Genomic DNA, 21,371 nt, shown 5'->3' with positions numbered 1-21,371 from the left:
GTTAAAACCACATCCCTCAAGACCACAAGCATAAATAACGATCGTGTTTTAACGTGGATGGAACCTTTTCATTTTGCAAATCCAAGTTCTCATATCAAAATCCAAGGCAGTTTGTTTTCTGTACGAACGGGAAGGTCATAACCCTGTCTGAAACGCACTGGCAAAAATCTCTCTAACCGTGCAATGCTAATTTGGGCGTGAGCTGTGTGTTGAGGCTGACTTCATGGCCCAGCTGGGGTTTCAGATTCGCACATGGCGATAGGGTGGCTCTCTACCGTTGCACTGCAAGGGTCTCTCCCTGGACTCCGGAAGCCTCCGGAGATTTACCGCTGTTCTCGCCAGTGCGTGCCTGCGTTGCCGCAGGGTGAAACATCCTTTTGAAAAGCCCGTGAGAATCCACTTGCAGTCTGTGCGTTTGCCTGTAAGAGCGCAGGGCAGGGACTGGAAGGAAGCATAGAGGAGCCCACACTGACCCGAGGTTACCCCTGGGGAGCTGCTGCAGTGGGGAGGGGATATGACACGGCCTGCTTTTCATTCTAGATACGCCCGAGTGGTGTAAAACTGTACACAAGAACGTGTTTGTGTATTGCACACTGAATGCATACGTATGCATTTTTTAAACGAAAAAGCTTAGCCTAACATCTCAATAGAACAAAGGTGCGTCTCCGCAGAGAGAAGCGTTTCTTCTGGATGTGACAGTCTATTCCAGAAACCTCAGAGCAACTCCCCCGCTGACCGGCACAGAGCTGAGGGTGGAAAACGTGCATTCCGCAGCATCCCCGAGGGAAATTTGGAAAGTTGGAGGCGCCTCGAGGGTCGCCGCACTTGCCGCCCGCGCCCCCCTTACCGGTGCATTCCCGCAAGCCTTGACTTTACCGCGTGCGCACCCAGCGGGTGCGGGCGCGGGTGCCGGTGCCGGAGGGTGCGGCCGCTGCCGGGGCGGGGCCAGCCGAGCACGCGCCCCCACCTCCTCTCCCGCCCGCGCTCGCCCCCCGCCCGCGCCCGGGGCGCCCGGCCCGCCCCCTCCCCTAGCGCGCAAACGAACCTCTCGACGCCGCGCGCGGCGGCGGCGGGCGGGGGCCGGGCGAGGGAGGGGGCGGGCCCGAGCAGCCCCGACTCCGCAGTTGTCTCCCGAGCGCGGGCTGCGCCGCCCGAGCCGCTGGGCTGGGGAAGCGCGAGCGGTTGGCTCCCGGGCCGGCTCCTCCAGGCGCTCGCAGGCATGCAGCCCGGGAGCAGGCGGCGCGCCCCGGGCCGGTGCTGAGCCGGCCGGGGCGGCGGGGACCAGCGCCTGCCGAGCCCCTCCCACCTTGCCCCGGGGCCCGCGAGCTGCGCTCCCGAACCCCCTCTTCGCCCGCAGCCCCGCCAGCGCCACCCCCCCACCCCCCGCGGGCCGCAGGGGCTCATGCAGCCGCCAAGGTAAGCGCGGGCCGGGAGCGGGGCGGACCCGGCCCTGACATCCCCGAGGCGCCGCCGGCACTTGCGGGTCCTCTCCAGCCCCGCGTCTCTTCTTGCTCCAGTCTTGTCCACAGTTGGAGCTTTGCTGCGCCTCGATCGCTTTAGCTCTTGGCAGCAGTAAAGTTTTTGTGGTTTAGTATTTGCTCTTTTTTCCTAAAATGCTCTCCCCGGGCAGCCGGCAGCGCGCGTGCTTGGACAGACCCGGCGAGCGTCTCTTCCACCGTGCGCGGGCTGGGAGCTCCCTTTCTCCGGCGCGGTCACCGCCCGGCCCGCGCACCCTGGGATGTCCCGCCGTGAACCCCCATTGGCCCGACTCACCCGGGTCCCCCTCCTCCAGCTCCGCGCCTGGCTGCCTAGGCCAGCTGCAGAGCCGCGGGACAAGCGCCGGCCCCCGGGAGGGGGGGGGGGAGGGGGGGCGTCGGTGCTGCACCTTCTGGGCTCGGGTCCCAGCGGTCCTTTGAACTGGGAGCATCTGTATGCAGGAAGGTGCGGGACTTGGGTTCAGTGCTAAGGGATCGGACTCCCGAGTGGCCCCGGCGTTCCTAAGTGGAGGGGTGGGCCCGACGGGCGGGGCACAGAGACGATTCCGCGCCCGGCTCGAGCCGTGGCTCACGCCGGAGAACTCGCTGAAACAGGGGGACAGGTGTATTTAGGGGGAGGACCGACGTGTGTCGGAGCGGGGGGCGGGGAGGGGCGCTCAGTTGCAATTCTTGATTGCATCCTGTTAATGTAATTGCATTAGATTTGCTCCGGGGCAGAATCAATTCCCCCAAACTGAGATTTTTAATGGGAGCCTGCGAGTTGCTATTATGTATGTGGTTTCGGAAGGCGTTGGGTTGTATTTATTTTACAATTCGGGTGTCTCGAGGGCGGAGTAGGGGAAATCGCGCCATCTAGCGGAAATGGTAAGCCGCGCGTTCCTTTTCGCCGCGAAGTTGGGTGTTTTCAAAGTACGGGACTCCAGCGCCAGGTAGAGAGGGGGCTGAGTCCTCGTAGGAAGGGTGGTTATCCTAGTTATCCGTGTGTCTACAGTCTGCGTGAGCGGGAGCGCCCCGACACCCCCAGCTCAGTGCGCCAAGCTCAAGGGACAGAATTACAGGTTGTACCGAGTGGCAGGCTGGCACCTCGAGGAGATCTGTCACCTCCTCCATCTGGCTTTAGGGTCCTCCAGCAAAAACAGAAAATGTTACCTTCCGGTAGGTGGACACCCATTGTTCGGGCATCAGTCGCAGGGGGGAAAAAACATGCGCGCACCTTGCTCTTCTCCAGGACGTCACAGAGGAGTGATTTGTCAGGCGAATCTCAAGCCATGACCCCTAGGAAAGAGATTGACCGAGGACAGCTGAAGGAGAAGTGGGAAAGGGCCTCTTGCAGATCAGGCCAGAATAGCATTTTTTTTTTTACACATACAAAGGGCTTCTGAAAGTTCCACTGCTGCAGCAGATGACAAGCAGGCCCCCTTTACAAGGGATGTGATCTCCTGGGAACAACAGGGAATTACTTTGCTGTGTGACCAGCAGAGCGGACAAAGGCTCTGGGTGGAGCACCCACACACCCAGGCGGGCTCCACGTTCTCTGTGGCTCGTTTTTGCCGACACCTTACAGGCCAGAGGATATTAGCCACGCCAGCCGGCTTCTCCCTATTCTAAAGGATAGGTTGGTTCCTTGTAGAACAGCACGGTGGTGCCCCTGGGGTGAAGACCCTTGCCCCCTTGAGATCCTCTTCGTGGTGGTGATGGGGAGGAAGGTCCCAGATTCCTATTGTTTTTAATAAAAATAAATTTTTTCTTACATTTTATTTATTTTTGATAGAGACAGAGGACAAGTGGGGGAGGGGCAGAGAGCGAAGGAGACACAGAACCCGAAGCAGGCTCCAGGCTCCGAGTTGTCAGCACAGAGCCCAACGCGGGGCTCGAACTCACAAATGGCAAGATCATGACCTGAGCCGAAGTCGGACACTTAACCGACTGAGCCACCCAGGCACCCCAATAGAATTTTTTTTAACATTTATTTATTTTTGAGAGACAGAGACAGAGCATGAGCAGGGGAGGGGCAGAGAGAGAGGGAGACCCAGAATCTGAAGCAGGCTCCAGGCTCCGAGCTGTCAGCACAGAGCTGGATGCAGGGCTCGAACCCACGAACCATGAGATCGTGACCTGAGCCGAAGTCGAAAGCTTAGTGGAGGGAGCCACCCAAGCGCCTCCTAGATTCCTTTTAACAAGAGCCCTGCCCCTCCCTTTTCCCTTCCAGGTGAAAGGTGCTTATATTCTAAATAGACATGTAGAGTGGTAGGTGGCGTTTCTGCCTCCCCCCATGCTGTCTCTGCGTTTATTTAATAACCAGATTTGTGACAGAAAGGGTCTTGCAGTGACCTGGCATCTTATTCAAGGCAGGCTTCTCTGACCTTTGCTAAGAAACGCCTTACAAGGTGTGACTGCTGCCTCCCCAGTGTGTGTGATCATACAGAGTGGAGCCATCAGAGTCTCCTATTTATTACGACCCGTGGCCCGGCCCTTCGGCCAGCCACCCCATGTGGGGCCAAATACAGGAACTCTTAGATGAAGATGCAGAATAAAATGATAGGCACTGAGCATCCCTGACATTGGGACAGGAAGTTTTTTCCAGCCATTGTTGTAGTGATGCTCACCAGACTAGTGATGGCATCTAGATCTCGCTAGAGAAATGGATGTCCAGAGAAGTATAGCCCAGGTTCTGCGGGTTTAAAGTGCTTTTTTCCCCTCAACCTTGCTACCGAATGAATTAAATTCAAGCATTTGCTTTTCTCACGTGTGGTCCCCAAATTCAGTCATGCCTTAGGAGGTATGATCACCGATCTCTTGAGAAATCTGCCAGCCAGGGAAGATTGGATACCCCCAAGTGAAACAGAGCATAAACAAACTAGGATTACCAGAAACCAGTGCAGGCTCATGTGAATCTGTTAGTTCTGTGAAATGAAAAGGCACTACTCCGTAAAGATCGTTGTTCTAGAACCTGACTTATAATAACCCAAAGGTAAGTTCAAATAACTTTTCAGCATCAGTGGTGTTTCTGTGGCTCTTTCGGAGGATGGTTTCGCTTTTCAAACAACATGCATCATTTATTCATTCAACAGACTTAACATAAATTTAACCCGAAGAAGGAAGGCTCCAGACTCTCCCACCTGCCTGGTATCCAGCCCTATTCAAAGGACAGACTCCTGTTTTCCTAATTTTGACCCAACGGCAGTGCATTTTCAGCCTCTTTTCCTTTCACAGCAACAGAGTTAGGACAGAGCAATGAACAGGGCAGTGGAAAAACTAAGGCCTGTCTCACCCGAGTGTGCATACAAGGTCAGGCAGAAGTCGGTCTCCTTGGTGACAAATAAACATCTTTTAAAAGGATCCCCGGTTTCTTAGCCAGGTGTGACCCTATGAGTAGAAAACGCAGCATCAGGATGCCTGGGTGGCTCAGTCAGTTAACTGTCCGACTTCCGCTCAGGTCATGATCTCATGTCATGGGTTCGACCCCCGCGTTGGGCTCTGTGCTGATATCTCAGAGCCTGGAACCTGCTTCGTATCCTCTGTCCCCCTCTCTCTCTGACCCTCCCCACTCACGTCCTCTCTCTCTCTCTCATTCTCTCTCTCAAAATAAATAAACCTTACAGGGAAAAAAATGCAGTATCATATTAGAGCCTAGGGGTCGAGGCAAGAATGCCTACTGAGTGAGATGTGAAATCTTTTATAATTCTAAAGGCAGTAAGATGAGGAAATTTTGAAACTTGGGCAGAAATTAACAAAGCAAATGCAAATATCTTTTATAGCCTCATTTAAAAAATTTCAAGGTGCTTCTACTTGATGGATGTAAAAATGCCCTACGTACTTACTTGACCTATAAAATTATATCCAGATTACTACAGTAAAGAACTAAAGTGTAGCAAACAGTGTTTATGCAGAAAAAAATTACAGAACTGTTTGAATTTACTTCGTGTTCTCCAGTTGTTTGTTTAAAGCAACACCACGAGGGGCGCCTGGGTGGCTCGGTCGGTTGAGCGTCCGACTTCGGCTCAGGTCATGATCTCACGGTCCGTGAGTTCGAGCCCCGCGTCGGGCTCTGTGCTGACAACTCAGAGCCTGGAGCCTGTTTCAGATTCTGTGTCTCCCTCTCTCTCTGACCCTCCCCTGTTCATGCTCTGTCTCTCTCTGTCTCAAAAATAAATAAACATTAAAAAAAAATTTTTTTTTTTTTAAATAAAGCAACACCACGAGGTGAAGAACTCTCTAGAATCAAGACACTAGATTTGCCAGAGTCTGGAAATTTGGCAAAAACTTGAAAACAAATGCTTCTGTCATCTGTCTGGTAGACCAAGGCCAATTCCTGTAGATTCTGTGTCCTCCACGGGGCATAGCAGAGATCAGCAGATAGGAGTGAAAAATGCCCTAAAACTTACTGATTTGCATCTGTGAGGCATTGCTTAGTAATTACCAGCCCTTGTGGCTGCCACTTTGTATGTTTCATTTTTCCATCTTCGGGAACTCTCCCACTCCGGGTCTTTGCCTGGTTGACAGCAACATTTTGGCTCGTTTCCTGGTAATGCTCAGCTCTTGTGCCCTCATGAGCAGAGATACTCTGGCCAAGTCCTCGATAAGAGTCTCAGTACGGTTATTTTATTCTTAGTATGCTGTTCCTCTGAAGATGGACACAGACCATTTTTTCATCCTCTTTTGGAGTTGTGAGGACTTCTCTCCCTGATGACTTTTTGAAACGAGATTAGGTGGAAATGCACAAACGTACAACAACTTGCCCCAGTGGCCTCCTGAACGTTCGTGCGTAAGCCTTGTCGGCCACAACGCAGATGCTCTACCTCAGAGTTCAGTCTCCTGCTAGTTTTTGATACGTTTCACTGATCCGTACCACGTGGATCTCTTCCCTCCAGTTAGCTATTTAAAAACCATGATACCTTGGGGCGCATGGGTGGCTCAGTCAGTTAAGCATCCACTTCCGCCGAGGTCATCATCTCATGGCTTGTGAGTTTGAGTCCCCCCGTCGGGCTCTGTGCTGACAGCTCGGGGCCTGGAGCCTGCTTCGGATTCTACGTCCCCCTCTCTCTCTGCCCCTCCCCCACTCATTCTTGTTGTCTCTCTCTCAAATATAAGTAAACATTGAAAAACAATTTTTTAAACCATAATACCGCATTGTTCCACACACTTCCACAAAGCTTTATCCTCTGTCAGAGTCTGATCCTCTTGTGAGATCCCAAGATGTTGCTAGTTACCCCCCTGCCGGGACGCTGTTTCACTGGCTCTCAAAGAGGCTTGCTCAGAAGACATCTGCTGGGCAAAAGTGACTTCGAAATTTGCTGCCAGTGCCCATTTTCAGCTCCTGACACTGACACTGGCATCCTGGAGAACAGATTGCTCTCATAAGAATATGTCCCCTGGGTATAGAGACTTTAGGCTACTCCGTGGTGTTAGGGTCTCTGCAGCCGTTTGCTTTGGCCACGTGACCTGTGGGGATCTTAAATTGACCAGAGCCCCCTTGTGCGAGGGCATGCCCTAGATAGCAGCCACAGAGTCCCAAGCAAATGGAACTCCTGATGACTTCCCCCACGGCCCCCGTGATAAACCATCTCCCCCACCTCCCAGGCCTTCTCTTTGTGCACCCCTTAGAAAAGACCCCCATGGGGCTCCACAGAAGCCCACTCTTTTGGTCTGAATTGACCGATCTAGCCTCAGCACAGAAACCCTCAAACGCTCTACCGTGGACCCTAATAAAGGCATGAGCCCCAGTACTGCCTCTCTCCCTGCACCCTCCCTTGACCACCCCACGTGGCCCCTCAAGGTATGCGGCATGCTTTGTCTAGATCTGTGAATAATAAACGTCTCCATTTTAGTTTCTCCTGCGGTCTGTCGTTGAACTGTGGCTCACCTCCCGTGCCCCACTTGACAAGGGTTCATTTGACAGATTCATACCAGAAAAGCACATGGAAATGCGTATCCCCCCCACAGAGCCATAAACGCTGTAGGGTTTCCTCAACCCAGTTGGTAGCTTGGAAACAATACGATGTAACATGGGTTTGGAAATTTGGGTGTGTACTTTCATTTACATTTAATTTAATATCCGTTATGGAAAGCGGTAGAGTATAAATAATAAATAGACTTTTTAAATGCAATTGCATTTTCCCAGATGGGCTTCCATTTATGCAAGAGAGGCAAAACAGCAAGAAATATAGGGCGTAGAGGCGAGCCTTACCTGTAGACATTATGAGGTTCACGATGGCATCCCTTCACAGGTCCGGACCCACCAGTAACCCCCCCACTGCTAACTTTGCTAGGTCATTTTGCCTCAGAACAAGGGAATCACGGGACATTAATGTATGGCGCTTCATGTCCTTTTGTGCTGCTAAAATAGTCTGATAACTCAGAATACTGACTTCAAAATCGCTTACCTTCCTATCCTGAAGCACACATTCGGCTTTGTATCTTCACGTATCTCAAGAGCATATGGTAGGGAAAAGCCAATGCCACCCTTTTCTCTGCTGTGAGGGTTTTAGCTTGCTTTTATTTTCCTCTGCTAAGAGCATGTTAAGAAAGGAGATCCCTGGGGCGCCTGGGTGGCGCAGTCGGTTAAGCGTCCGACTTCAGCCAGGTCACGATCTCGCGGTCCGTGAGTTCGAGCCCCACGTTGGGCTCTGGGCTGATGGCTCAGAGCCTGGAGCCTGTTTCCGATTCTTGTCTCCCTCTCTCTCTGCCCCTCCCCTGTTCATGCTCTGTCTCTCTCTGTCCCAAAAATAAATAAACGTTGAAAAAAAAAAAAAAAAAAAAAAAAAAAAAAGAAAGGAGATCCCTGGGGCACTCAGTCGGTTGAGCGTCCGACTTCGGCTCAGGTCATGATCTCACGGTCTGTGGGTTCGAGCCCCGCGTCGGGCTCTGTGCTGACCGCTCAGAGCCTGGAGCCTGTTTCGGATTCTGTGTCTCCCTCTTCCTCTGACCCTCCCCTGTTCATGCTCTCTCTCTCTCTCTCTCTCTCTCTCTCTCTCTCTGTCTCAAAAATAAATAAATGTTAAAAAAAAAAAAAGAAAAAAGAAAGAAGATCCCTAAAGTCCACGTGTCTGATTTCTTTATGTGTAAATGGATGCTATTGGCAGAATCTACAGACTTCAGGCCTAGTTAGAAATATATTTACCTCCCCTGAGCCTGAGCCAGGAGTCAATGAGGACAAAGCAAACCCAAGCCAAGATGGCGCCCAAGCCCTGCCTTTCTGGGTCAGTGACCGATCTCTAGGGGCAGGAGCCCGCCCGGCTTTGAATTGGAGACACGGTCTGAATGGCTTGTTATCTGAAGGGACTGCAATTAATTGAGACTATAGATAGTTTTATCGAAATATCCTGTTGTGTAATATTTACCTGTCATTCAGAGGCTACATCCAAGTAAGCACTCTATGAAAACTTGCCCCCCAAATACCATTTAGTATCCTAAAGAAAGGAAGGGAATTCTATAACTCTTTCAACTTCCTAAATCTTTAAAGGGGAGGGGGAGATTGTTCAGGCAAATTGTTCTTTTCTGAAAACATTTTGAAAATTTTGTTTCTGGAAGACAGCGTATCTCCAGACATACTCTCATTTAACACATGACCCACTATTCTATAAATGGAGCATATTATTTGACCAACAGAAAAAAGTAAATGCCAGGTGAGGATGAGAAGAGATGTGAAGCAGCCGTAGTTAGGTGGGGAAACACTGAACTTGGCATCACAAGGCCAGGTTCTGAGGCTCTCCCTGCCCTCGCTATTCTTAGTGACCTTGGACAGATCACTTAATCTCCCAGAGTTTCGGTGCCCTCGTTTGTGAAATGGAGACAACTGTGCCCGCCACACAGTTGAGATGACTGAACGGTTATGTGGGAGACTTTGTGTTTTAGTGGTTGCTCAACAGAACTTGCGTATAGCTAGTAATGCACTTAGAACCCACCCAGGAGTCAAGGTTATCCAAGAGTGCTTGGGGGATTCTGCAGATTTCACCCCAGTTCCCACATGTACGAAGACTCTAGCAGAATCGGGTGCACAGTAGACACTCTGTTATAATCCAAACAATGGTTCCTGTCCGTGATGTTGTCAGCTACTTAGCAGCACTTACTCTGTGCCAGGCATCTGTCCTAAGTGGTCTGTCTATATTGTGTCAACTCATTTACGTCCTCACAAGAACCCTCTGCGGGAGCTAAAGCTTATCCCCACTTAACAGATGTAAACGGTCGGTGTTCAGACGGCACGTTCTTAGCCAGAAGGCTGTATTGACTCTCTCACGTCCAAGTGAAGCCTCCAACAAATGTAAAAAAAAGAAAACAACGGTGGAGGAGGAGGCTGTCACATAAAGCAACACATTTGTTCTTGCTTCTGCATTGGCGCTCGTCCCCACCTCCCATCATCCAGGGATCTTCGGTATTTCAGCTTTGCATTAGCCATTCTAAACAGTTTTGAATTTGATGAATAACTTGGTTATCTGTTCCTATTGCTAAATGTCTATGGTATTTGTGCTTGGCACCAAATTGTTCATTAATCCAAATACTCCAGCCTTCTGCTGGTGGAGAGAGAGAGAGAGACAGACTCCCTGTCAGTTCAGACAGTTGCCATTTGGTGAATAAATGGTTCCAAGCTGGTTATTCTCCCCAGTACTTTCTGGAATGGGGAGAAGTAAACACTGGGTGGTCTGTTCTCCATTACAGGAACCTGGTGTTTCTTGGTATGAGTACCCAAAAGTTTCCTTAAAACAAGAGGTTATTACATGTTGGGAAGGCATGGTTTCAGGTGCAGGGTGGAATTGCTGGGGATTATAGCTGAAGAATTTGCTCAGCCACGTTTTTACTTGGGGAACCCAGAAATGTGACAGAGGAGGCCCCAGAATGGCTCCTTGGAGTCAGGTGTAGGCAAAGCCAGTTAGTTACAGAGCTAACACCAGTTGACCGGATCCTTAGAGACCCCTCCTGGGCGGCCAGGCCACGGTTCTGCAGATTGCAATTGCGTCTGAGGGTCCAGAAACAGGACAGAACATTCAGGGGCCACAAAGTTAGAGGTGGAGCCACCCCAAATGCCCCGTCTCTCTCTTTCCCCAGATCTACTGCAATGTCTAGAAAGCCTCAATCTCGACGCTCACAATTAAGCACTTCACAAATGCTATCATTTTCATACTGGCTTTGTGGGCAGAAGAATTTGTAAGCTGTAGACCAGACAGTGGGTGTGCCCCAGAGTCACAGTCCCGAGACCCAGTAGGAAGCGAGACTTTTGTAGGTGACACTCCAGTTATACACTGGTTTGTAATCCCTGCAGGGAGAAGTGGGAGACGGATCAAAAGAAAAAGTGTTGGCTTCTCCAAGCGTTTCCTGAGAAACTCAGAAGTCAAGAAAGAGAGGCGAGGAAAGGCAGAGAGGCTGCTCAAATCCAAAGACCATGGAAATGCACCGCCAGAAACTGTTAGCAGGTGATCAGGAGGGCTCCAGCCCAGCCTGGGTTAGGCAGAGACGACACAGAGGGAGTCTGAGCGAGAAGAGGCAGAGGGAAGACGTGACATCGCTGAGCCTGGGAAGGAGCTGGTGAGCTCAGCAGAGGTAGCGTGACAGCCGTGAGTCGCCCAAACCCCACTCTGCCACCCAGCCAGCTGGGTGACCTCAGACAGGTTACCGACCTTCTGCAGTGTAAGTGGGGGTAGATGTGAGTTGTCTGACTTCCAAATGACAGGGGACGGAATAAACATCTTTAAACGGAAATTGAAGTCCAGGAAGAGGAAAGAATACAATCTGTCTGTACGTACATACGTCAATCCCCCTTGGCTGGTGATCTCAGTTCTTCTCTGATTGCTTAGCTCCTACCACGATGGGGAAGTTCACAGCACTATTTAACAGGAAATACCTACTGGGAGAGAGCAGTCAGAAGGTTGCTAATCGTTCTTGGCGAAATGATAGTGAATGAGCTAGGCTGATTGATTTTATATGTGCTTACATGCACATGGAAATATCTGGAAGGATGCACACGAAACTGTTAATAGTTATTGCCTCCAGGGAGAGTCACCTAATTTCATTTGACAGGAAGTTGATTTGTTTGGATCATGTGCCTATATTGCTGTTTGAACTTTTTTACGAAATTTGATGCTAGACAGAAGGAAATGGAAAGCCCAGAAAATTTGTTCCTTCTAGCATTTTCTTTAAAAAAAAAAAAAATCCCTGGTATATCTTCCCAGCACAGTGACTGTGCCCATGCCTACCATCAGGGGTGAGTTTCTGGGAGGTTCTAAGGGGGGCACTCCATACCGATGTCCCAAGCCCAGCCAGTTCTCCAAGCTCTGTTCCCGAAATTGGAATCATGAGTGGAAATGCTAGCCCATGGGACAGTCTGTGTAGATTCCTAACAGGCGGAAGTTTGACAGAAGGTGTTTCAGACAGGGTGAAGCTGATGGCAATGTGGATGTCACCAATCTTTGCCATCGGTGGTCCTGTTTGTTAAGGAAGTTACTGACAGAGACTCCTCCCGCCCCCGCACACCAACTCTGAGACACTCACCCGTTCTGTAAAGGCCCTAGTTGATGTGCAGTAAGGATGATGGGGAATCGATGCAGGGCTCTCAGCTCCTGAGACACGGAGAAACCGCACCAACACCCATCTCAGAGTTCTGAGCACATTGTAGTGGAAATCATTTGTATCTACACCTGACTGCTCCCCTGGGCTGCCAGGAGGGGGCCAGGACTGTCTGTTGCTCATCTGAGAATCCCCAACCACCGCCCCCCCCCAATCCCAAAGCTGAGTGTTCCAGTACTTGGTGAGTGCTCCTTGAGTGAGTAAAACAGAAACACAATAAATAAATAAAAAGAATCTCCCTTGTGTGGGGGAAGACAGTGTTACTGATCGTGCATTTAAAGCCATGTCCAAGAGCAAATAAAATCTGCTCATGTATGAAAGTCGTAAGAAAGAATCCAAAGAAAAAGTGAGATACTTCTTCAGTTCCTAAAGAGAGCTGTTGGAATGTCAGGAAATTCTATTTCAAAACACCACTAAAATATTGGAATACAATCTCTCCATTTTATTTACCAAGAATAAGCATCCCTCGTGGTGAGGGAGGCAGCGCAGAAGCACACGGAGAGGAAAGGAAGCCTGCAGCAGAAGCGAAGAAAACAAGATGGGCCAAAGAAGGAGGACACTAAGACATTCCGAGATCTACAGGGAAGGGGTCCCTCCCTGCCAGAGTGAGACTCACAAATGCTTGGGAAGAAGAGAAGCAAAGAGAGGCCGGCTCCTAAATCGTCATGGAAACAGGTCAAGGCAACTCTATGGCCACCAACCCCCAACCATCTGGACAGAGCGGAGCAGGGGTAATTAAAGATGGCAGCCACGTCCTGGTGGCCAGATTGCGCACTGAGCTTCCACACCGGGCCTGCGCCCAAGGGCATACAACCCTGGTCTCCCTGCCCACAAAGGGAGCCCACCCATCTAGGAAGGGGCCCTTTTCATAGCCACTTTGTGGAACATATACTAAAAAAGTGATATCACCAGGCACGTTTTAAAGTCCCAATGAACTGGACAGAGCACAACACACTTCCTGAAAAGAGAACATGAAACCGGAGAAATCTATTAGCATTCTTTGAGGAGGTAGAAACAGGCCCGGAGACGAGGGAGAAACCCAGGGATGAATTATGTTTAGACTTTCAAAATTCCTTCCGACTAAGTTCCACCCCGGGGGTCATTCGCAATGGTTAAGTCGCTCCAGAATGTGCCGGGTGGGGAAGGTGGGGGGAATCACCACAGATTGGAACTGTCCTCAGAGACAGGAAACAAAAGATGGGATAATCAGGTACTTTTCTGGATGAAGAATTATAAACCGTGGGGATCCCCAAGGATCGCTGGTGCTCCCAGACTTAGCTTAAATGTTCATAGATCATCTGAAGGAGCGAATGCTCAGATGCTTCCAGGCCTGTGGATGAATTGAAGGGTTCAGAGACAGATGGAAAAACAAATAGTGGATAAGCTGGAGGACAAGCTTAAGAGTTAGCAAGCAAATGCATATTTAAGCTTGGTGGGGGGGGGGGGGCAGGCCTCAGTTGGATATGGGAGAACATATCCAAATCATAGCAAAATGGACTCTGTCCAGTCTGTTGATAGCCCCAAAATGAGATCTTGGGGGTCTTTGCAAAATGTTTGTGGGATAACGATCGTGCAGGACCCAGTGTGAGGTGCTAAAATGCTTTCAGAAATGGCATTGGGAGCTAAGCCAAAGATAGGATTCTCCCTGGGCTGTACCCAAACCTGGCGGTTTTACGACTTTGCCCTAGAGAAAAATACCGCAGAACTGTAGAAAGGTTAAGTAATCACCCAGGTAGAAGACTTCCCTGAGAAGCTGGGCTGCTTTGTTCTTTAAGAGCTTTAGGGTGGAAAGATGAAACCTCAAAGATGATATGGTCAAAGTCTATAAAACTTTGGAAGTTACTGTGATGAGAAAACCAACTTTAGTTTTTCTGAGTTGCTGCGTTTTACATTATGAGAATCCTGCTGTGGACATTCAGGTAAGGACTCAGGTTTAGGGTTCCTGCCTTAAGCTCCTGCTTTGCCAGGGTACCTTTTGAAATAACCCTTAGAGTTGAGCCTAAAGAAGAGTTAGTGACCTTCACCTCCACCCCCTTATATATAAGTGCCTGCCACCCCACCGTCTGTCTCCTGTTCACGATCTGGGATGAGGGAATGCCCCTGGCCTGGCCCACTGTGCACCCCACCATCCCACTCTTTCTGGGGCCTGTATGCAATACATCTCACGACTCTAATTCTTTTTGTACATTATTGAAACTACACCTTCCATCAAAATGACTTTATGGGTTTCACTTGCCCAAAGCAGGGAGCTTGGGTGCTGAGGGAACTCCCTGCCTGCCGACCCCATGGGGGTGCTTTTGCCTCCCCACTCAGCCAATCATAAACTGCATATTCTTTTTTTTTTTTTTTTTTAGTGTTTATTTACTTTGAGAGAGAAAGAGAGCGTGAGTGGGGGGAGAGGCAGAGAGAGAGGGAGACAACAGAATCCAAAGCAGACTCCAGGCTCTGAGCTATCAGCACAGAGCCTGAAGCAGGGCTCGAACCCATGAACCGTGAGGTCATGACCTGAGCCAAAGTCAGACACTTGACTGTTTAACCGACTGGGCCACCCAGGCGCCCCTTTAATATGCATATTCTTAATGCAACACACCAGCTCCGGCTGCTCAGCACTGTTACAGAGAGAGTGAACAAGGTCTAGCTCATCAAACCCCAGACCCACGGGAGCCCTTTAAGTTTGAAATAAGAACTTGAGATTAAGTTTTATTTCAATTAAAGAGGAGTGGGTCCCCCCCCCCCCCCCCCCCCGTTGTAGGCAAAACCAACCGAGCTCCTCGAGACTTGGTATAAGCAAAATCTGTTCAAAGGTAGGGGGTGGAGGCAATGGGAGTAGACCCAAGAAGTTCTTCCAGTAAATGAATGAGTTGGGAGCCATTGACGACATATCCCTGGACTTGTGAGGTTGGCGAAAATACTCTTGGGACCAGTGTTGGGCCATCAGCTTCCTCCTTGTTACGAGTCTGTGCACACAAATGAGAGAAACCTAAATCAAACCAGTTTTGGCAAAATGAGGAACTCTCTTGTCTCCCGTAGCTGGACCAGGGAGGAGGAGCTACAGGGAGAGTGGCATGGGGAGCCCCGAAAATCTCCAACCGTCCCAGAAAAGCTCACCAGATAAAATGTGATTTTAGTAAAAACAGCACGCTAACTCTGCAGACACATCCTCCACCTGCAACACTCATCAACACTGGCCTTCACATCAGATTGCTACCCGCAGACTCATCATGTAGGGATCAGAGACCAGGATGTGGCTCCCCCATAGCAACAGTCTCAGGACAGATTCTGATTGGTCAGCTTGGGTTATGTGCCAGTCACCACTTTATTGAAAGTACTTGTTAGGTTCTCTGCCTTGCCTTGACTTTAAATCCAAGAGGATAAACTGATCGACTCAGCCTGAGTATTAATGTGCACCCAGGGTTGATGAAGCGTGATGCAACTTACAAGCCTAGCGAATCCCTACACGTGAGTCACCTGGGAGAGCTCATTAAAAATGCTGATGCCCAGGCTGTACTCAGGGATGCAGATTCAGCTGCTCTGGAAGGGGTCCTGGGCAGTGGTACTGGTTAGCCCCCACAGTGGTCTCCCAAAAGAATACGTCTCTCCTCTTCTTGAGACCTCAGGTGGGGCTTCCAGCTGCGATAAACATGGACACCTTCTCAGAGCCTGTGCTGGCCATTCTCGAGCTTTCTCAGGCTCCTGTTCTTTCTGCAGCCTAGTCTCCTCCTACAGCCATCCTCAAGCTTTCCAGCCCCTCAGGCAGGCCACACCTTGGTACATGTTATACTGAAAGTTCCTGCCGCCTGGAATCCTTGCCCTGCTCCCCCTCCCTCGCCCACCATCTCCCCCGGCACTCTCCCACACTGGGAGAAACTTCCCTCCCCACCCTGCACCTGGGTCTGGGCTGGAGGCCCCTGGCGCCTGTGTTCTGTGTCTCTGCTGTCAGAGTCTGTGTTATGCTTTATTGAAAGTGATTGTTAAGTTATCTGTCTAGCCTTGACTTTAAGCCCAGTGCGGACTTGCATCACTGGAATTAATGGCACATAGAGCACATCAGGCATGGGCTTGGTGTGTTCCACTCTACGGTTTATTAGCCAACAATTGGGTGAGTACTTAACTGCACTCAGCCTCAGTTTCCCCATCTGCAAAATGAGGACGACACTAGCATGTACCTTCGCTTTAAGTGTCTAGAAATGTAAAGTACTTAGCCAGCCCTGGACATAATGTGACAGCACAGGGACACCCTGGCCATAACTGCTGTCATTCTTATAAAAATGAATCCTTCAAGACAACTCACAGGACACACCATCTTTTTGGTAAAGCCTTCCCCGGGCGGTTGGCCAATCACCCCTCACCTTCCTCTATCATCTTTTTCTACCAGCGATTCAAAGATAGGAGCTGTCTTATTTCTTTAGCCCCCAGGGACTGGCATGCAGTAGTCCTGAGTATATATTTATTGACTGATGACTCAGACCCTGGATTTGGGAACACCCTGTTCGTACCCAGAGGCAGGGAAAGCTGAGTCCCTGACACCCCTCACTCCTGGGAGGCATTAGCCTTATTCAGAACCTTGCCTTTCAGAAGCCCCGTGCCCCTCCCCCCACAGCCCCACTGTCCAGACAGACCATGGGGCTGGGGCGAAGGGTTCAGTGCTGGGGCCTCCACAGCTAGGGCTGGGGAACAGGGAGCAAGAGCCATGCAAGGGAACATCTCTAACCCGAAGCCCAGAGAACAACCTAGGGGAGAACCCATAAGTGGTCAGACTCTATAATGGGAACTGTCTGTATGAAGTCAGCTACACTTTGAGTTAAGTCAGTTTCTGTGGTGAATGAAGTGCTGAGTTCCATAACCCAGTGGTTCAGGGATTTCTTGTTGCAAAGATCTGGGGAGTTGTCAATAAGCTGGTTGGTTTGGCCAGTACAGACAGATTGTTCCAGGTCAGCAAAACCCCATACTGCTCTACTGGGGGCTGGATTTCTCTTGATAGTCTAAACTATGTAAAAGCCAAATCTCCACTTCGGTGATGTCCAAAATCAGCCTCACACATCTCTCCTCGTGAGGGGGAAAAGAAGTCCTTTGCGTCCCTTTCCCAGATTATTTGCTTACGTCATAAGAATTGGATCTCCTCACAAAATGGCGGCCAGTCTTGGAGCAGGAACTGTGGGGAGTTCCCAGTGCCTCTCCCAGACTGTATTCAGTTGCAGCCGCTGGGTGACAATATTATCAGCCTGCCCCTTACAGACAAAGAAATTGAGGTGTAGAGGCTCCAAGTCCTGCTTCCAAAGGTCTACCCTCAGGCCAGGACCGTGTCGGAAAGGCCTGCGTTGAGGTCTTCTGAAGGCTGCACAGCCTATCTGCCACTGTAGATGTTGCCTCAGCAGCTGCGATGAATTCACTGCTGGGGATGGCTGACGGATCCCTTCTCTCTCATTAGTGAGAAGCTTTAGAACTAACCGTGAAAGGCACAGTCCAGCAAACGGTGTTCATTGATGGACCTCAAAGGTGCCTCTGTGCCGTCTGGCTCCGTGCCTGCCCCCGTGTGCCAATGTTATCCTACCATTCTGTGGACTGAATCCTTAGGTCTGGCCCAAGGACAGGCCCCACTGGAGAGGAAATGCCACCAGAGCCCTGGATCGTGAGGTGCTGGGCTCTCACTGGGCAAAACTGCCATAGTTTTGCAAATCAGGGCTTAAAGGGGACCCCAGTTTGGGGGAGCGATGGATAATTGGAGCCTGTTGGGCTGAGAGCTAACTATTTGGGGGAAAAGCCACGGCACTATCACGTTAAAGGTGAGCAGTACCTTCGTGGCATTTGGAAATGCCAAGGAAAGACAGCTTCCTTTTGCCCCATGACATACCTGGCTGAGAGACATCAGTCCCCTTTCTTACCTGGTCTGCAGATGCCAGATTCAGAAGCACTTCTGCTTGGCGTGGGACCTCAGGGACTTAGGGCTTTCTTCCCCTTGCCCAAAGCTTGCTCCTCCAGAACTGCCCTCCTGGCAGGCAGCGCCCCAAGCAGCCCTGCAGCCTGTGTGGCCTTCTGCGAGTGAGGACTGCGATAGTGCTTAAGGGAAACATCAGAATTGGAGAAAAATTCAGATTTTTTTTTTTTCCCCTCAAAGAACCAGATGAGTAGGCTTGGAGGAGAGGTGAGGGGGGGCCACGGGAGGAACTGGTTCGACTCAAAACACTTGCTCTGGCCTATTTGTGTTCCGTCCAAAAGATGTTTCCCAGGGAAGGTTGCCAGTCGCTTAAATATCCCAACCAGAGGCAGAAGAGCCTCAGGTCCTAGGGAACCTTGGGGAGGAGACCTATTTCTCCTGGAAAAATAAGCGACCAAGTTAAGGGAAGTCACCACCCTGATGCCCTCCCAGGAGCGGCCTTGGTGGCCTTGCCCTGGCAACCCCAGGCGGCTGGGCCCTGTGCACCGCGGGGACCGCAGCATCCACACCTCCTCCGGGGTGGCAGCCGTCCTGCCGCCTCCGTCAGGCTTGAAAGCCCCCAACTCTGGAGTGCAGCCAGGGCAAGTACTGGCGAGGCAGCGAGGTGCTAGAAGGGGATGCCGGAGGCCCTGAGCCCAGGCCGGGTGGGTGGCCCGGCGGGATCTGGGAGGGAGCCGCGAGGTGCGTTAGTGGCTGAGACCCAGCGGGCCAACCCGGACACCCTCGGATTTTTCGGCCCCCTGCATGGGGGACCCATCTGAGTAGAACAATGAACCAGGGGGTGTCAGTGGCGGCTTCTGGACGCAGTCTGGTTGGAAACGGGGTCCTGGGGTTTGGCTGCAAGCGCAGTGTCTACCCGAGTTGGAGATTTACAGGTTGGATGGGGGAGGGGGGCTCTCGGCAGGCGGTCCGGAGGCTGGGCCTCTTAGGCCTGGGCTGCCGCTGGGGTCGGGGAGCCGGGGCGCGCCCTGCGCCCCCGGGCCCGGGTTCCCGAGCTCCCCGCGACCAGCGTCGGAGCCCCGCCGCCTCGGCCCCCGCCCAGCCTGCCCCCCACCCCACCCCTCACGCGCCGCGCTGAAACCCGAGCTCGAGGGGGCGGGCCGCGCGGCGGCTGGGGCGGCGGGGCCGCGCCGACATTGGAGGGGACCCGGGGGAAGGGAGGGCGAGGGAGGGGCGCGCGGGGAGGGGGGGGCGCGCCGGGCGCCCGCGGCCGAGGGGGACCGAGCCTCCCGGCTCGCTGCTCCCGCCGGCGGAGCGAAGCTGCCCTTTCTCCGCAGCGTGATTGATTTTCCTCTTCTTTTCTTCTAAACTCTTCTTCCAGGGAGAGGCTAGTGGTAACAGGCCGAGCTGGATGGATGGGTATGGGGAGAGGGGCAGGACGTTCAGCCCTGGGATTCTGGCCGACCCTCGCCTTCCTTCTCTGCAGCTTCCCGGCAGGTAAGGTACTGCCCCCGGCGCGAGGATGGCCGGCCGGGCCCGCTTCCCGGGCCTCGTCGCTGCGCTCGGCCCCGCGTCCGGGAGCCAGCCGGAGCTGAAATCCGCCGGCGCCCCCGGGACCCCCGCCTCGCGTCTCCACTGGTCTTTGTTTCCCCCGCGCCCCGCCGAGGGCGCGATGCACCCCCGAGGGGACCGGGGAGGTGGCAGGCCCCCGCCCCGGCTGCAGTGAGAGGGAGCCGGGAGGTCGCAGAGGCCGGGGGCGCCTCCCTCCTTGCGGGAGAGGGGGTGCCGGGGACGCGCCCCTTTGGGGCCCCGAAGGAGGGGTGGGGTGGGCTGGGGAGCACCGACTCGCAGCAGGGGGCACTTTCTCCCGCTGCTCGCCCACCAGTGTGCAGACCTGCCGTGTGCCCAGGGGTGGAGCCGGGGCAGCCCCGGAGGTCCCAGGCGAGTCCCCGGCCGCCCCCTCCTCCGGGACGCCGTCCCGCCCCCACGCGCCGGCCCACGCGGGGATGCCCACGGCCTGGGCTCCCGCGAGCCCGGGTTCCTGTTTGATAACATTCCGCGTTGCCCCCTGTTTGTTTTTATTGTGTCAGAAAGGGAGAGAATTTCAGAATTAAAGCTGAAAAAGCCATCTGTTTCCAATGAATCCCCCATAGTTTTTCACAATGTTTTTGGCAGATCGCTGCTTTCAAATTCCTCCGAGCCCGGACCTCTTGTTTTTGTTGGGGGAAGGGAGACCAACTCCACAGAGAAGCATTTGTTCCTTCCCAAACGCTCCAGTTTCTTTACTTTTTTTCCCTCCCCCTCCCCCCTTTCGGGGGGAGGGGGAAGGCACGAAACTTAAATCCCCGGTCTGTTTTCTTTATAATGTTTCATAAAACTTTATTTCATTTTGGCCATATGCTACTCACAGCCTGGAAACGCCAGTTAAACCCTTTATACCCACTTTTCTCTTGCTAAAAATACAAATAAACCCAGTGTCACGGGCCAAATGGCCCCCTTTTGCAAGGCGGGATCTGCCGGCCGCGTCCATAGTGTTGCAGGGCGCGGAGGTGTCTTTTCGGCCTCGACGCGGACCCGCAGCCCCCGCGCACCACCGAGCTCTTTGCAAGAAAGGATTTCAGTTAGCCTGGGATTGGGTTGTTTTGTTTTGCTTCCCAGCCAACTGGGTTTCAGGAACTGGCGGAACTGGGCAGTCCGGGCTCGGCCTGGCTGCAAGTTGGGGCTGCGGGCGCGCGGGCGGGCAGGCGGGCGGACAGTGCTGGCAGCGGTAAGGACCAAAGGATCAGTTTACCTTCTCGCCCCAGCCCCGCTTCGGGGCCTCCCGCGGCCAACCCAGTCCAGCGCGCCCAACTCACTCAGCAGCTGCCGGCGCCCCAAGGGCGTCCCGGACAGCCTCAACCTGCTCCCAGCTGTGGATTCCACCGGGGAGGCCCCGGCTGAGGACAAGATGGGGGGGGGGGGGGTGTCAGTTGTCCCAAGGGGCCCCCCCGCCCCGGTATGTTAACACCTCTGTAGTGAGTCCAGCAGCCGGGTGGCCTACTCCTTCACACACACACACCTTTTAAAAGGCAGTTTCCCCATGCACAGAAAGGCTTGGCTGAAAGGCTTGATTTGGTTCCCTTACCAAAACTGAATAAATAAATAAATAAATAAATAAATAAATAAATAAATAGGACCGTCATCTGTAAAAAGAAATCCACCTTCTGGAGAAGCAGGACTTTGCAATGCGTGTGCATCTCGGTTTGGTCCAGATAAAGATCCAGCCCGTTGGAAGTTTTATCAGATGGGTTGATAAATAGCTTTTGTCCCTTGGCTGCCTTGGGGGATGTGATCTCAGCTCCGAGCTGAAATTGAGAAGGGGGGCTTAGAGGCCCTTAAAACAACACCTTCCCGCTCTTAAAGGGGCAGCACTTGTTAACTTCTTGAATTGGGGAGAGGAAAGG

At 52.3% G+C, this 21,371-nt stretch overlaps 1 protein-coding gene across 1 annotated transcript in view; it reads left to right on the top strand.

Moving 5' to 3' along the window:
• Positions 1–1,214: 1,214 nt before the first annotated feature.
• RGMA (repulsive guidance molecule BMP co-receptor a) overlaps positions 1,215–21,371 on the top strand; it is a 46,100-nt gene continuing 25,943 nt past the window's right edge. The window contains exons 1-2 of the mRNA XM_047863173.1: positions 1,215–1,416; positions 19,310–19,425. Of these exons, the coding sequence (XP_047719129.1) occupies positions 1,403–1,416; positions 19,310–19,425 (130 nt within the window). The 5' untranslated portion in view covers positions 1,215–1,402. The remainder of the gene's footprint in view (positions 1,417–19,309; positions 19,426–21,371) is intronic.

This window comes from Prionailurus viverrinus, chromosome B3 (genome assembly GCF_022837055.1).
Source record: "Prionailurus viverrinus isolate Anna chromosome B3, UM_Priviv_1.0, whole genome shotgun sequence".
Lineage (NCBI taxonomy): Eukaryota > Metazoa > Chordata > Mammalia > Carnivora > Felidae > Prionailurus > Prionailurus viverrinus.
Note: the sequence above shows the minus strand (reverse complement) of the source record. Positions and strands in the feature narration are given on the sequence as shown.